The 15,724-nt window shown below is 34.4% G+C and overlaps 2 protein-coding genes across 20 annotated transcripts in view; one reads left to right on the top strand and one right to left on the bottom strand.

Moving 5' to 3' along the window:
- LOC147843209 (uncharacterized) overlaps positions 1-15,724 on the top strand; it is a 527,423-nt gene that overhangs the window by 75,247 nt on the left and 436,452 nt on the right. The window lies entirely within an intron of this gene.
- Positions 1-15,724, bottom strand: part of camk2d1 (calcium/calmodulin-dependent protein kinase (CaM kinase) II delta 1) — a 157,534-nt gene that overhangs the window by 40,421 nt on the left and 101,389 nt on the right. For all 19 annotated transcript variants that reach the window (XR_015494685.1, NM_001114708.2, NM_001003602.2 and 16 more), the window contains 7 exon segments: positions 12,891-12,993; positions 10,222-10,305; positions 7,588-7,682; positions 4,894-5,016; positions 4,298-4,381; positions 2,733-2,775; positions 2,125-2,159 (listed from right to left, as the gene is read on the bottom strand). Coding sequence is in view for 18 of the 19 variants with exons in the window: in NM_001114708.2 (NP_001108180.1) it covers positions 2,125-2,159; positions 2,733-2,775; positions 4,298-4,381; positions 4,894-5,016; positions 7,588-7,682; positions 10,222-10,305; positions 12,891-12,993 (567 nt within the window). In the remaining variant the exon portion in view is untranslated.

The raw sequence follows: 15,724 nt of genomic DNA, 5'->3' as shown, positions 1-15,724 counted from the left end.
CTGTGTGTGCGTGTGTGTGTGTGTGTGTGTGTGTGTGTGTGTGTGTGTGTGTGTGTGTGTGTAAGAGAGAGTGTAAAAACAATTGCAACCTATATAATGTCCCCACAATTCACAAAAATGTGTGTGTGTGAGAGAGAGAGATAGAGAGAGAACTGTGTGTGTGAGAGTGTATGAATGTGTGAGAGTGGGTAGAGAGTGTACATGTAGGTGTTTGCAGGGCAGTGTGTGTGTGTGTGTGAGAGAGAGAGTATGTATGTGAGTGAACATGCTGAATTATCTCATCAGTGAAGGCATTTTCTGGTTAAAGGGCCTGACGATGTGAGCTCTTGTACCATAGAAACTATTTACAGAGAAAAACAGTATCATAAGCCATGTTTCTTTTCGTTCTGCTTAATCAAGTACCCCAAAAAGATATTTAAAATAAACAAAACAATTAGTGTATTTTGACTGCTTTCTTTAATAACTACATTACACAATACTTGTACTTTTACTTTCAGTACTTGAGTAGTAAATTTTGAAATAAACTACTTGCAATACTTAAGTACAATAAATGTTGAATACTTTTGTACTTCCACTTAAGTATGGTGCTTAAAGAGCACTTCTACTTCTACTCAAGTCAATTTTTGATAAAGCACTTGTACTTTTACTCAAGTATGGGTCTCTAGTACTTTATACATCTCTGCATACCCTAAACCATGATTTCTCCTTGACTAATTTCTGTGAGAATCTTGGCTCCATGTGGGTTATATTCGGTCTTCTGCAGTATTTGTGATGATTGGGATGCAGTTCAACGAATGAATCATAAGAAAAATCTACCTTCTGCCACTTTCCAAATGATCAACTAGAAGTCAAGTTATTATTTGTTGCTCTTACAACTGGGTTTTTTTTCACCACATGAGCTACAATACCATCTCCTTTTAACAGGTTTTCAGTGAAAGGCCTCCTTCTACATTTTCTAAACTCTTTGTGAGTTTTTAATTGATAAAAAACATGACAATGGACATAAAGTAGGCGATACTGCATGTGCATTTATCCCATGCAATGTATACACATATGCCTAAGGTCTAGGTTACGCTAAAACTGAGTGAAGACTCTGGTAATTAAAATATGAGTAAACACTAGTAAACATGAGAATGAATAAATGAACGCATGACATGAAACTATGGTGTTTTGCTATGTTTCTATGGTAATCAATGGTGATTTAAGTAATGGTAATAGGATGTTTTGTAAGTGAATTAATAATGGTCAAAATCAGAACCGCTCAACCACAAAACTCTGTGATGTACATTAAATTAATGCTGATCTTTATAAAGTTAGTCCTACAGTCTCTTCTTCTGTGCAATATTATAACCAGGCAACCCAATATTAATGAACAAGCATAATCATTGGCCATTGAGTTGCATAAAAAGGGTGGCAATGGTATTATGGTTTACAATTATTTACAGTACTTTCTTCAAAACAGGAGTAAGAACTGGATGCCAGTATAACCAAATTAACTGATACGGTTTAATAATTTTTAATAAGTCGAAGGCTGTTATCATCCATCCACATGGTTAATCAGCTATGAATCACACATGGCTGTGGCGTAAAGTTGACAAGAATTATTTATATTATTATTAAATTCGCATTAATTGTATTTTATTAATGTCTACCTCTACAACAACCCTAAGCCCAACCATCACAGTAATGTAAAAACAGATCTGGATCTGGAGTATTCTCTATTAGTATAGCTGATTAACCATGTGGATGGATGATAACAGCCTTTTGAGCCTAGCAGTAGGCGCAGAAGGCCCCTACTGGCCCATATCTATCAGCTGATAACCACTGATAACGGCCATTCAACTAAGTGATAACATTCAAAGCGGGTGTTTTAATTTCAGATCATTCACACCTGAGTTGCAATTTTTTCATACTGGTTTCACATAATTTGTCATTATCCAGTGAATAATAACAAATCACATCGATGGTGCAGTAGAAATCACTTTTATTGTCACATCATCAGCAGCACATGTGCTATGATGAGTGAAAAGCTTAGTATTAATGTTTAATTGTTATGTATCAATGTAATTGTTATGTATAAATGTATCTATGCTTAATTGTTCGGCTTAGTGGTTTATAACTTACCTTGACACCATCAGGTTTCTTGTATGGATTTTTGCCTGTTGAGGGAATACAAATAAACATGAATATAACAATGGAATAAAGAGAATATGTGCAGATCGCATCTAAAAGAGTACAAAATTAAAATTCACAACTTTAATCACTGCAGTATGCCATGAATATTAATAATCCATTGACCTCAAAATCAAAACCTCTGAATAATCTGTAATCAAAGATTTGCATTATGTAATGAAATATGATTAAGAAGCCTATTTAATATGAATTAATGTTTGCAGTGTTAAAAAGGAAATTTAATTTCTGAGAATGAAAATGCTTATTTTTAAGCAGGATCATAAGGCCACAGAAAATGATCTAAAAAACACTATGAAACATATTGTGATTGCTGTTTAAACTGTGAAATAATAAATATGCAGAGACGCTACTGCTTGTATATCTGCTATCTGCAGAGTTGCTTCTGCTTTCATGTTTCAATGAAAATATTATATTCTATGACATCTAGCATGCTTTATATCAACTCAGGCAAAAAAAAAAGCTTGATTACAACTTTTTTAATTAAAAGAAGGAACAATTATTACATACAGAATACAATAGTAAACTGAAGAGTTTCTTACTTGAGAAGTTCCGTGTGGCAAGCATGGTAGTAAGAATAGCACCCTAAAAACAGTCCAGAAAAAGCAGAAAGGAAAAAAACCACTTAAACTTGAGTCTTGTAAAACATTAGTCAGTGCTAGTGGATAACGATTAATCCAGATTAACCTTTAAAGTACAGTTGTGTGAAAAAAGATTTCTTATTTTTTGTAGGTTTTTCACACTTTATTGTTTTAGATCGTCAAACGAAATGTAAATATTAGTCAAAGATGACACAAATAAACACATTGTGCTTTTTTCAAATAAAGGCTTTTACTATTGAGGGAAAACTGCAAACAAAAAAAGTGTTTTCACACAGGTTTTTCACCTTCATTTAAAAAATGCATTATGTGTTTACTTGTGTTATCTGTCTAATATTTAAATTTGTTTAATGATCTGAAACATTCAAGTGTTATAAACATGCAGAATAATTAAAAAACCTGTAAGGAGGCAGACACTTTTTCACACCACTGTATGTCATATTTAAATTGTGCCATTGAGAATACAGCACCAAAACAGGCTATTTTAACATTAACCAGCCATGTAAATTATTTATGTCCTTCATGCTGCTGTGGTTTTGTATATGTTGCACATTATTCTAAATGTGATAAAAACTGTAATTTCATCATTTTCAAAACTCAACCTTTAGCCTTTAACCATAGACTAATTTTACAACCTAGCTAATCCAACTCATTTTGATTATCACTCTGCTCAGAAAAATATCTAGATGACACCTAGATGATATCATACATAAATTTACATTTGTATCACGTGTTAAATAAAGTGGTATTGATATGTGTGTTATATGTACATTTTATATTTCATGGTAATACAAAATAAAAAAAAATAATACAATTAAACAGGGCGGCTTGATGGCCTTAGTGGTTAGCACTGTTGCCTCACAGCAAGAGGGTCTCTGGTTGGTATATTCACTGTAACATAACTGCCCCCTGCTGGCTATGTATATCTTGTGTTAGATGGTGTTGTGCAGTGCCATGCAGTACTGCAGTACCGTGTGAGATCCCTTTAATTCACTTGTGCATTCTCAGTAGCCACATCTGTATGATTCTGTTGCCTATAGAATTTTCTCTATTATTTCTGATAGTCCTATAGTCCATAACACTGTTATTTCTTTCACATGTTTATACTTTTTATTTTGGGAGGAGTAAATATTATTTTACTAGTTTTTTAGGCGGAGTAAATATTACTAAATTAGTTTTTTAGCAACCAGATGCATTTAGTCCTGTCCAATTTTGTATAGAATGCTCCCCAGACCACCTCCAGAATTGGTTTGAGCGACTGGATTTATGTATGTCTCAAATGCGTTTTGGAGGGTATTTTCACCTGTCCATTTCACACTCATATCAAAAAAAAATGCACATAATGACCAGGTGTAAACAGCTCTAGGTTTCAAACAAGTCTCAAATATGATCCTGTTTTATATGTAATTATCAGATTACGCAAATAAAAGTTTTGTGAATGCCATTTCAAGTTAGGATTTTTTAAATTCATTAACTGTAGTACAGTATAGCATGAATGTGTTTCTTACTTTAAGCTTCCTCCTGGCGTTGAACTTTTTCAGACATTCCACCGTCTCCTGTCTGTGCATCATGGAAGCCACTGTGGAACGTTGCTATAATGCAGAAAAATAAAGAATAACTTCACAACAGTTTGAGATCTATCCTTAAATTCCAATAACTAAAATCATATAGATCCTTGATATAAATCTGAATCATTTGAAAAATAAAAAAATACAGAAGTCATTGTGTGAAAACAAGAACACACACATTTTAGACACATTCAAGTTTGCCACAATCAGCTCAAGTGTAAATTAAATAACAAACATATGCAAACATCTTTTTATTTCGTACGCAAAAATCCTTAACACACTTAATGTGTTTTATCACCACTCACAAAACAGGTGCTAAATAAATAAATCTGAATAAGAATAGTGTAACAAATGTATTATTCATATTGTTGTTATGTTAAATAGTAAAAATGCTGAATGTTTTCTTTTAGGGTTAGCTTTAAATCAACATATAGATAGCAAAGTATGTGTATGTGTGCTTTTTTGATCTAGTTGTGTTAGATTGTCTCAGCTGCTGTAATACTTTTGTGCATGTGTGTGTGAGTGAGTGGACATACACAGATCCAGGGGTGTTTGAGGGCCTCAGCTGCGGTAATGCGTTTGGCAGGGTTTATCGTCAGCATCTTGTTAATCAGATCTTTGGCCTCTGGTGTCACTGTGTCCCACTCAGGAGAGGGAAACTAGAAAAATGCACACACACACACACAAACACATCCAACAGAACTTACACTATGATTTCAGAACACATAGCTCAATGGATTCTGTTCTGGGTTCTGGTGAGCAACAGTGTGTCTACTTTCTTTAACATGCAGAAACAGATCATCAGTTCAGTTTTAAAAAGCACTGACATGGAAAACATGATCAACATTGCAGTGGTCTAAATGTAACTACAGGGATGCTGCAGCTGTATAATATCTCTTTCACATAATCAATATTTATCTATATATATTATTTTTAATATATATATATATATATATATATGTATATATATATATATATATATATATATATATATATATATATATGTATTTATATATATATATATATATATATATATATATATATAGTAGGGCTTTGAAAGCCCTATATTAGGGCTTTTAAAATTAGCACTTTTAACACACGTGATTAATTTTAAATATTAAAGCTTAAAAAATAACGCAAATAACGCAGTTGCAGTTTTCTTTTATTTCCTGTTGTGCGACCTACGTGACCGCCTTGGACAGCATAATAGTAAGCGAACAACCCGTTCCTCATTTTCATTCGCTACACCCACCCCCACCCTCACAGTGCTAATTTTCGGGTTGAGGGCGGCATGATTGTCGTTTGCCTAGAGCGCCAGTTCAGCTTGCTCTGGCCCTGCGTGTGTAACGTCTGTTTAACGTGCAAGGAATTATGGATAAGACCAAGGAAGCGCTTTTCGATGAAAAGTTTCAGTATAAAACAATTGATATCGCATCACCAGGCTATAAAGCGCTTCCTCCAGAGTTTCATGCAATTTCGGGCGTTTCATTTTTAATCTTTAGACTTTAACTGCAGTTCAGCAGTTCACTCTCATTCAGCATATTTTCATTCAGAATGTTTTAATGGAATTTGATACCTCATGAAAAACCTCCACATTTCGAGACTCACGTGATCCTTTAAGGTATTTAAAAATCGCTGCTTACATGGTAGACTCTTAATTAGTATAAGGCCTATCTTACTCATAAAAGCAGAGTATTGGTGTCCATGTAAATGTACTCAGTGAAAGTGGTCAGATGAAATCGCAAGCTGTCAAAGCCCTATTCTCTGCCTTTAAGGGATCCCTCGCTCACCGGGTCTGATGTAGTCAACTTAGAATCCAACATGGAAATAATTTTTGTTAGTTATTGGCATTGATTGTTTTGAAATTCAAATGGCACTTACATGTCTGTGTTTTTATTTCTGTAATAAAGCATTTCGTGATTAAACATAATTAATCATGATAATCTTATTTCTACTGTCCACCAGAGGTTGCATTTCGGTCACAGACACACACTTTGAGAGCCTTCCTGACGGAATAAATAACCCAGGGTGCTGAAATATAATTGGCTAAACTGGCATTGAGACAGTTAAAGTGGCCAAAACAGACAGGCGCTCAGGCACGTAACACATTTTCAAAGCAGAGTATCTGACTCACTCAGCATGTTTCTTAAATATCTGCAAACATAGTATGGTATTTTATGCTACAGAAGAGTCAAAAATGTACATACAGCACCTTTAAGACCATTTGGTGATTTTACTCGTCATACAGTAGGCATCATTTATCTTCTCATCACTGACATGCAGTCTAAATAATCCCTTGGTTTTTGTGTATAAAAAATTGAATGCTTCCACACTGTACCAGTTTCTGCATTTTTTATAAAGCATCCGTCTTGAGGTCGGTAATTCTGGTGTAAATATTTCTATGCGTGATAAGGCTAGATGGGAATCAGGGAACTAAATTGTTCTACTTAGCCAATCACGCCAGACAAGAAAGAATAAACAAAGTAGTGACTGCATGTTGAAGAAAGTAAAAATACCGTTGCAGCACTAAAAATGTATTTGAGAAAATGTAAAAGTACACATTATTTAACTACTTAGTAAAGTACAATTTCTGAGAAATAATAATCAATTAGAATAATTAGAGTATTTGAAATTCATTACTTTACACCACTGTAATTACCACATTGCTTTAACAATTTTTGCATTTCCTGTGAATAAATAACAACATTTTAGACGATCCACACACTACAAAGGCACAGTTCCACACAATTAATTTGTGTGGGGACAATTTGAAGGAATGAAGTTAATTATTAGTTATTTAAATGAACGATTTTAAATGAACATACATGAAACAATTGAGTTGTCTCCCCAAAAACCTAAGAATTGTGTTGTTTCAACTCATATAAAATAAGTACAGTAGTTTGAACAAGCAGCAAATGTCATTTTTTTGAGTGCATGAGGATGTGTGTGAAAAGGCACTTGGGAATAATTCAGCCTCATCCTAATAAATGACAGAATTGCGCATCTGAGCCAAACAGGACAAAAGCCAACGGACTCCTCCTCTGTCACTAATTTTCTGAGGGGAAAAAAGATTTGCCTAGCACAAAATATATCATGCAAAATATGATTTGTGGTCAGCCTGTGTTTCTTTCTCTTATTAACTGTTAGAGTTTATAAAAAATTTAAGCATTCATATAGTATGGTTGAGTTACTGTATAAATAACATCATATTTATTATGTAATGTTCTTACATCATATGCACCAGCTTTGATCTGTTGGTAAAGTCGATGTTGGTCTTCATCCCAGAAAGGAGGGTAACCCACAAGAAGGATGTAAAGAATCACACCTATTTATAAAAAAAGGCAATGGAAATATTTGTAAGTATCAAATATATAAAATGCTTTATTTCTTATATATATATATATATATATATATATATATATATATATATATATATATATATATATATATATATATATATATATATATATATATATATATATATATATATATATATATATATATATCTATATCTATATATATATATATATATATATATATATATATATATATATATATATATATAATGCATTTAGATCACCCAAAGAAGGCTCAATAACTTCCTGATGCTTACTGCAGACAATATTTTTTTGATACAGCTAGAAACCGTACACTCACCGACTACTTTATTAGGTACACCTTTCTAGCTGCTTGTTGACGCAAATTTCCAATCAGCCAATCACATGACAGCAACTCGATGCATTTAGGCATGTAGAGATGATCAAGACAATCTGCTGCAGTTCAAACTGAGCATCAGAATGGGAAAGAATCATGATTTAAGTGACTTTCAATGTGTCATGGTTGTTGGTGCCAGACTGGCTGGTCTGAGTATTTCAGAAACTGCCGATTTACTTAGATTTTCACTCATAACCACCTCTGGGGTTTACAGAGAATGACCTGAAAAAGCGATAAGATCCAGTGAGCAGAAGTGGTGGTGGTGAGGACATTTTTGTGGCACACTATAGGCCCATTAGTACCAATTGAGCATCGTGTAAATGCCACAGACTACCACAGTATTGTTGCTGACTATGTCCTTCTCTTTATGACCAAAGTATACCCATCTTCTGATGGCTATTTTCAGCAGGATAACGCGCCATGTCATAACGCACGAATCATCTCAGACTGGTTTCTTGACCATGACAATGAGTTCACTACTTAAATGGCCTCCACAATCTTCAGATGTCAATCCATAGAGCACATTTGGGATGAGGTGGAATGGGAGATTCGCATCATGAATGTGCAGCCGACAAATCTGCAGCAACTGTGTGATGCTATCATGTCAAAATCTCTAAGAATGGTTTCCAGTATCTTGTTGAAACTATGTCACGAAGGATTAAAGCAGTCCGGAAGGCAAAAGGGTCCAACCAGGTACTAGTAAGGTGTACCTAATAAAGTGGCCGTGAGTATACAGTCACTTAAAAAATGGCAACATGAATATGATTATATAAATCACCATCAATATATAATAATATAAGAGTACTCTTTTGAAATTGTAATTATTTTTCAATGTGCTTTGTAAGGGCAAGCAAGTGGTGCAGTAGGTAGTGCTTTCACTTCACACCAAGAAGGTTGCACGTTCGAGCCTCGGCTGGGTCAACTGGTGTTTCTGTGTGGAGTTTGCATGTTCTCCCTGCATTGCCGTGGGTTTCCTCCAGGTGCTCAGGTTTCCCCCCACAGTCCAAAGACATGCGGTACAGATGAATTAGGTAAGAGTTTATGAGTGTGAATGAGTGTGTGTGGATGTTTCCCAGAGATGGGTTGCGGCTGGAAAGGCATTCGCTGTGTAAAAATGCGCTGAATAAGTGAGCACGTAATAAATGAATGAATGTGCTGTGTAATGGACAGAAGATTTTTTAAACATAACATTTTTTATAACTAACTACCAATTAAAAATAATTCTTTTAGGTGGCAAAATAGATTGACCTGTTGATTTATTTATTTATTTATTTATTTATTTATTTATTTATTTATTTTATTTTTGCAAAATATACATAAGAAAAAATCTTTCTTAATAAATTTTATGTAAGCAAAAGTAGAAAGTAGTGTTCATGCATTTTCTTTTTGGCTTAGTCCCTTTATTAATCAGGGGTTGCCACAGTGGAATGAACCGCCAACCTATTCAGCATGTTTTACACACCATATATCCTTCCAGCTGCGACCCAACACCGGAAAACACCCATACACTAGGGCCAATTTAGTTTATTCAATTTACCTATACCACATGTCTTTGGACTGTGGGTGAAAATGGAGCACACGTGGAGAACAAGCAAACTTCACACAGAAATGCCAACTGACCCAGCCGGGGCTCGAACCAGCGACCTTCTTCAGCGATCGTAAAACCCCCTGGGCCACTGTGACGCCTGTTGAAAGTAGTGTTCATTCTCATAATTTCATTCACTTTACTTGATTTGGAATTTAATTTCAGTTTTTGTTCTTTGAACCCAAATATTAAACTTGTAAATGCATACACACACACACAAAAACACACTCTGCCACAGTGTGGCAGGCACGAAAGATTATATGTGGATGAAACAGCAGCAAAATGTTATCTTTCTAAATAACATATTAAATTCAGGAACACAAATACAGACAAATATTCCTTTGCTAGCAAAATGTTGAAAATACCTGAAAAAAACACAGTGAGGCAATTGGGATAAGAACATGATTACAGTAAAGTAAACTAGAAATAGGTGAGCAACCTATTACTTTCAATGTATTATATTTTGTGTTGTAATCAAACTACATGCTGCAATATTGTTAGAAAGCTACATACAGAAATAAAACTCACTTGCAAGCTCCAAAAATGCCAATGATTAACTACCTACCGCATGCCCACATGTCTACGGGTTTGCCATAAGGTTCCTTCCTCAGCACCTCAGGAGACAGATAACCTGGAGTTCCAGCAAACCCTTGAAAAAAAAAAAAAGCAGCGACCTCATTTAAACTTAAAGCTTTTTCTCTTTTAAACAGTCTACAAAATGAGTTCTCCCTGAATTATCCCAAGTACAATTTACTTAAGGCAGTTTTGCCTTTGGATTGCAGCCTAATTCTAAAATAACTTTAGTCCCTGATGTCCCATCAAGCCCCAGAGGCAAACAAGCCCATAATGAGAGTGCAGCCAAAGAGGAAAACTGGAGCTGAGTATAAAGCCCAAGAGATCATTGTAATTAAACGGTAACACCACCAGGGTTTGTCCAAATGTAAGACTAATCACGCAACTTCCACATAAAGCTTGGTCATAAAACATAATGATCAGTCTTTTCTGTGATTAAAGCCATTTTACAGAAAAAAACTAAAACAATAAAACAGGTAAAGGCTACATCGATTTTTTTTACACAATGATTTATTAATAGCCCTAATGTAATTAAATTGTATGTGAATAAGCCAGTAGAGTTTTAATCATAATTCTTTTAAATAAGATAAATATATTTACCTTTCCTCCTAAATTGTAAAAAAAAAAGTAAATGTTTCTGCCTTATATTTTTCAGCTGAATCATTCCAACATACATCAATTAAAACATCCGTTTAAAGTTTGGATAACTTAAAAAATAAAGTTTAAACATAATTAACCTTTAAAAAAATAATTATAGAAACCTGAAAACGTATGTTGTTATAATTTTTTTTTTTACAAATGGTATGTCAAAGATATTTTGAAAAATCAAAAATCAAACAAAAAGAGCCCAGGGGTAGCTTAAATAATGTGTCTGCGCTCTTTGGGTAAGGGATTCATCAAAATAAACAACAAAAATCAATCCAAGGCACTCGAAAATTGTGGAATTAAATATTAAAAAGTCTTTATTGACTTAGCTATTCCTTAAAACAGCACTGAAATGGCACAGTTTTAAGGAATAGCCATTCAATAAAGGCTTTCTAATATTTTTTCCACATTTTTCGAGTGCCTTGGACTGATTTTTGCTGTATATTTTGAAATTAAACCTGTAATTATTGACTTCCATGATATTTGTGTTTTGTAATATGCATGTAAATGATTACAGGTTTCTTTAAAATATCTCTTTTTATGTTCTTTTTTTATGTACACACAAAAACACTTAATGCTCGATTTTGACGATCCATGCGCAAAGCGCAGGGCACAAACGCTTTCAGGGCATGTCAGGATCCATTTTTGCTAATATAAGAACGGAAAAATCCACTTTGCGCCATGGCGCATGGTCTATAAGGGTTGAGTTTATGTTCTTAAAGTTATAGTTATAGGTGTGTTTTGAAAAAAAAACAATCATCTTCTATTCCCTTTAAGAGGCAGTTGCATTGCGCCATAAGCGCATTTGCTATTTACATGACGTAAAGTAAGTGTAGGTGTAAAAACTGAGCATTTCATTAGCAAGAAAACAGTTAAACAGAGCATCTACAGCGCGAGATTGAGAGATAAGGCATCTCATAATCTAGTTTCACTTTTGCTCTTGGGGATAGGGAAACCTTGTACGCACAGACATCAGTTAGCCATTAAATAATTAATTTAGTTTGTTAAGCGCAAATATTTGTTTCAAAACTGTTTCTAAATTCAGTTCTAATTTCCAGCAAAAGAATAATTGAACAATAATAACAAAGTGTGTTCAAAAACTGTTATATCCTAATACACATGCTGTGCCCCATATGGTCTAAAACCTGACAGGTGGACAAATCTAAGCTTGTTTTTAATAAAACAAATATAAATATGCATATAATAAATAATATTGCTAATAATGATAACATTATGCAAAAGCAAATTGAATAAACTGAAAAAGCCTCCCGAGATGAAGAAAGTATGAAGGCAGTGGTTTATAAATTCATGTAGGCTAGAAAATAATATGCTTTGTAATATTTTAATACTTTATATTTATATCCTATATATATCCTTAATATTATATATCTTTTTCATATGTAAAGATATTTGTGTATTGCTCTACATCTTGTGTGTATTAAGCAGTATGTAAGCCAGGCGCATTCTGTGCCAGACAATAGAACAGCTTTGTTCAGGTCTAAAGAACAGAATATTATAGTTTCTCAAAATAGCAACGCACCAGCAATGCGCCAAAACACGCCTGCTTTTTTAGGGCGCACATATGAGCGCAAATGCATTTGCTACTTAAACAGCGTGGCGCAACATCTCAAAACGACTCTTGCACGAGCTGATATTAGCAAATAACAATTGCGCCGGGTGTATGATAGGGCCCTTAAACTGGTTTGGAAAGTCAAAGGTGATTAAATGATTTACCATTTTGAGTGAACAATTCTCTTAAAGACATTTGAATAAATTAATTATCATTTAATAATCAGTTAAAATCAATAAATCAATTTTATTCTCCAGCATTTCTATAGATAAACAAAAACTGTGCATGTCTTGGTTTATCTGGAATATGCTGAGTGCACAGAAATTCTTATTTGACGTGGACTATGCTGTTTGATTAGTATTTTCTCTCTTATCATGTCATTGACTAATTTGCATAGTGATAGTACAATAACATTTTAATCCAGTGTTTTAAAAGTCAATACTAACCAAACCATGCTTGCTGGTCTCCCTGTACCTCGATAGCCAGGCCAAAATCAGCCAGTTTCACTGCTGCACCCTTTAGTTTGCTGGCTAAGAGAAGATTCTCTGGCTTTGGTGAAAGACAAACAAATGAGGGAATTCATTCAAATTACTTGTGGTACAGGCAAAAAAGAGGACATCAGTCTTCAAAGAACTGATGCAACAAAGAAGACTTGAGTCAAAAACACAAAAACAAGTTTTTAACATTTCTAAAACTGATCATGAAAATTCATTTTTGATAGATGTTTTTGCTTGGATGTATTTTTGAGCCAAGTCTTTCAAAATGTTCCAGCATCTAGTGTTATGCAGAAGAGCACTGCGACCAGACTTAATGTTTTAATCAGATAGCAACACTTAATTTGGATTAAAATGGATTAAAATGTCTGAACACCTAATTTGTGCAAATATTAATGTTATCTGATATGAATCTAAATAAATTTATCTGTAGCGATATATGTTTTTTTTTTATTAATATTTGTAAAAACATTAATAGGTCAGTAGCAATCTCTGCACAACTCAACAAGACAGAAGAAAATAATTAGGGATGCTCCGATCGATCAGCTAAAGATCAGTAGCGTGAGGGCTTGAGTGATCATTGCGCTGGTGTTACAACAGCTAAAATATATACAGATGCAGTGCAACCTATTTATTGACCTTATTCTAAAATGCAGAAGTGCGCCTGTTATCGCGATTGTCTTAGAACTTCCGATTCAGTCGCCTATGGGAGAAATGACTAGGAATAATAAACGGCAGAAAATGGTCAATCTGCTTACTCTACAAACAAATGTTTGCATGACTATACAGACCAAGTAGAATAATATAATAAAAAAATATCAAATTGCAACATCAAGCAGCATAACGAGCAGTTTTTAACGTCAAAAAATGAATTGAAGTGAATGAGACCGGAAGTCTCGAACCAAAAAGATTCAAATGGCAGCGCCCGTTCGTCGGCGGACAATATGGTGAATACAGTCTATTGGCGCGAGTCTTTGTTTTGAAGCTCTCTTTGTTATTTTTCCAGGGTTTTAAGCTGCTGTGACATCTCGTTTTCCAAGAGCTTGATTCTGTGCCTGACGATCAGGTTGTCGTGGTCCTAACCTTCGACTACCACCCATTCTCCTTCAGGCTGAGCCTGGTCGGGTTCCATGGGATAAAACCCAGCCACCAGGCGCTTGCATACGAGCCCCAACCCCAGGCCTAGGTAATTAATAATATAACTTCTTGTGAACACTCATTGCAATTAATAGTAGTTTATAGGCCTTTTATAGTTTATGGGTTAATAGTAGTTTCCTTTCAGTAAAGAATTAATGGATTTATAGGTGTGCATTTTAACTTCTTGCATCAAATATGTGGTCTTTTCTTAACAGACACATGTTGAATTCCAATTTTTTCATCGGAGTTATTATGTAGAGCAGCTTCTGGTCATGACATGAGATGTGTTTGAGGGATTATATGCAGCATCCTTCATTTATTCTCCTAGGTAAGGTGAGATCTCCACTTAAGTATCATACTTAAAGGAAAAAAGTGCTTAATGCAATATAAAGCATCAGAATCGGTATTCAGTATCAGCAGATCTACATGACAAAGAATCGGTACTCGGTATCGGCTGGAAAAATCCTGATCGGAGCATCCCTAAAAATAATGATATCATATTCAGCAACTCTGCACATGGAAATAACTCTTTGTCAACATTTAAAGAACCTATATATTTTTTTGTGAAGAAAAAGATATAAAGAAATCATAAACCAGGGATGACACCTCACATACAAACTAAAAACCTTTAGACAACCCCTTCCATATGAGCCTTTTAAAGCATAAAATGGAGTCTATTACAACAGCAATTCTCAAACCTAGTCCTGGAGTGCCACTGCTCTGCATCTTTTGGATTGTTTCTAAAAAGGATACAGCAGTAATTGGAAGTTAATGTGAATTATTGATATTATTTATTAAATCACCTATTATTTGTGTTTAACTAACCTCTACCACAACCCCAAACCGCACAGTGATTTAAAAAACGCTAATTATAAGGAATATTATTTGTATTACTCATTAAATTACCCTTTAAATTGTATTTTATTAATCCCTACTTCCACCTCAATGCTTTCAGTATTGTAAAAATATTCATTATATTCATACAGTGTCACAAAAATGATGCTATATTGACCAGAGTATCCACAGCTCTATCCCATCTAGACTTTACCCATATTTAGTTTAACACACCTGATTTAGATAACCAGCTCGTTAGAAGAGTGCAGCAAAAATGAACCAAGATTGACATGTTCCCTCCATAGTGTTTACTGCTCTCTACCCTTTGTACATAGGGACTGAACTTAAAGTTTACTTTTGAAACTTATTACAGAAATCTGAAAGTTTACTAAACCGTAATCATCACATTAGCATACTGTACAAGCCACGTCTAGCCAGACAAATCGAACACACTTCTTTCTAATTGGAATCATGGCAAAATATCCCATGATTTCCACTTTGCAGGGCACTTACTGTATGTATGAAAGGAACAAACATCTGAAGCATTAAAAGTATACCAGGACATGGTTTGAGAACTGCTGTTACAACATGTAATTGATATACGCTTATGATTTGTAGAAATTATATTATACTGGTTTCCATGGGGGTTATGTCATTATCAGTATTGTACACTGAACACACTCGTATGCCAGGGGAGTCTGGAAGGAGTATTTACTAAAAAAAAAAAACCTGCACATATTAAAACAGAGAGAGAGAGATAGACAAGTAGAATAGTACATACAGTATATAAAGTAAGGCTAGTTTGTCACATGCAG

This window comes from Danio rerio, chromosome 7 (genome assembly GCF_052040795.2).
Source record: "Danio rerio strain M-AB ecotype USA chromosome 7, GRCz13ab, whole genome shotgun sequence".
Classification (NCBI taxonomy): Eukaryota; Metazoa; Chordata; class Actinopteri; order Cypriniformes; family Danionidae; genus Danio; species Danio rerio.
This window is presented reverse-complemented; position numbering and strand designations above follow the sequence as displayed.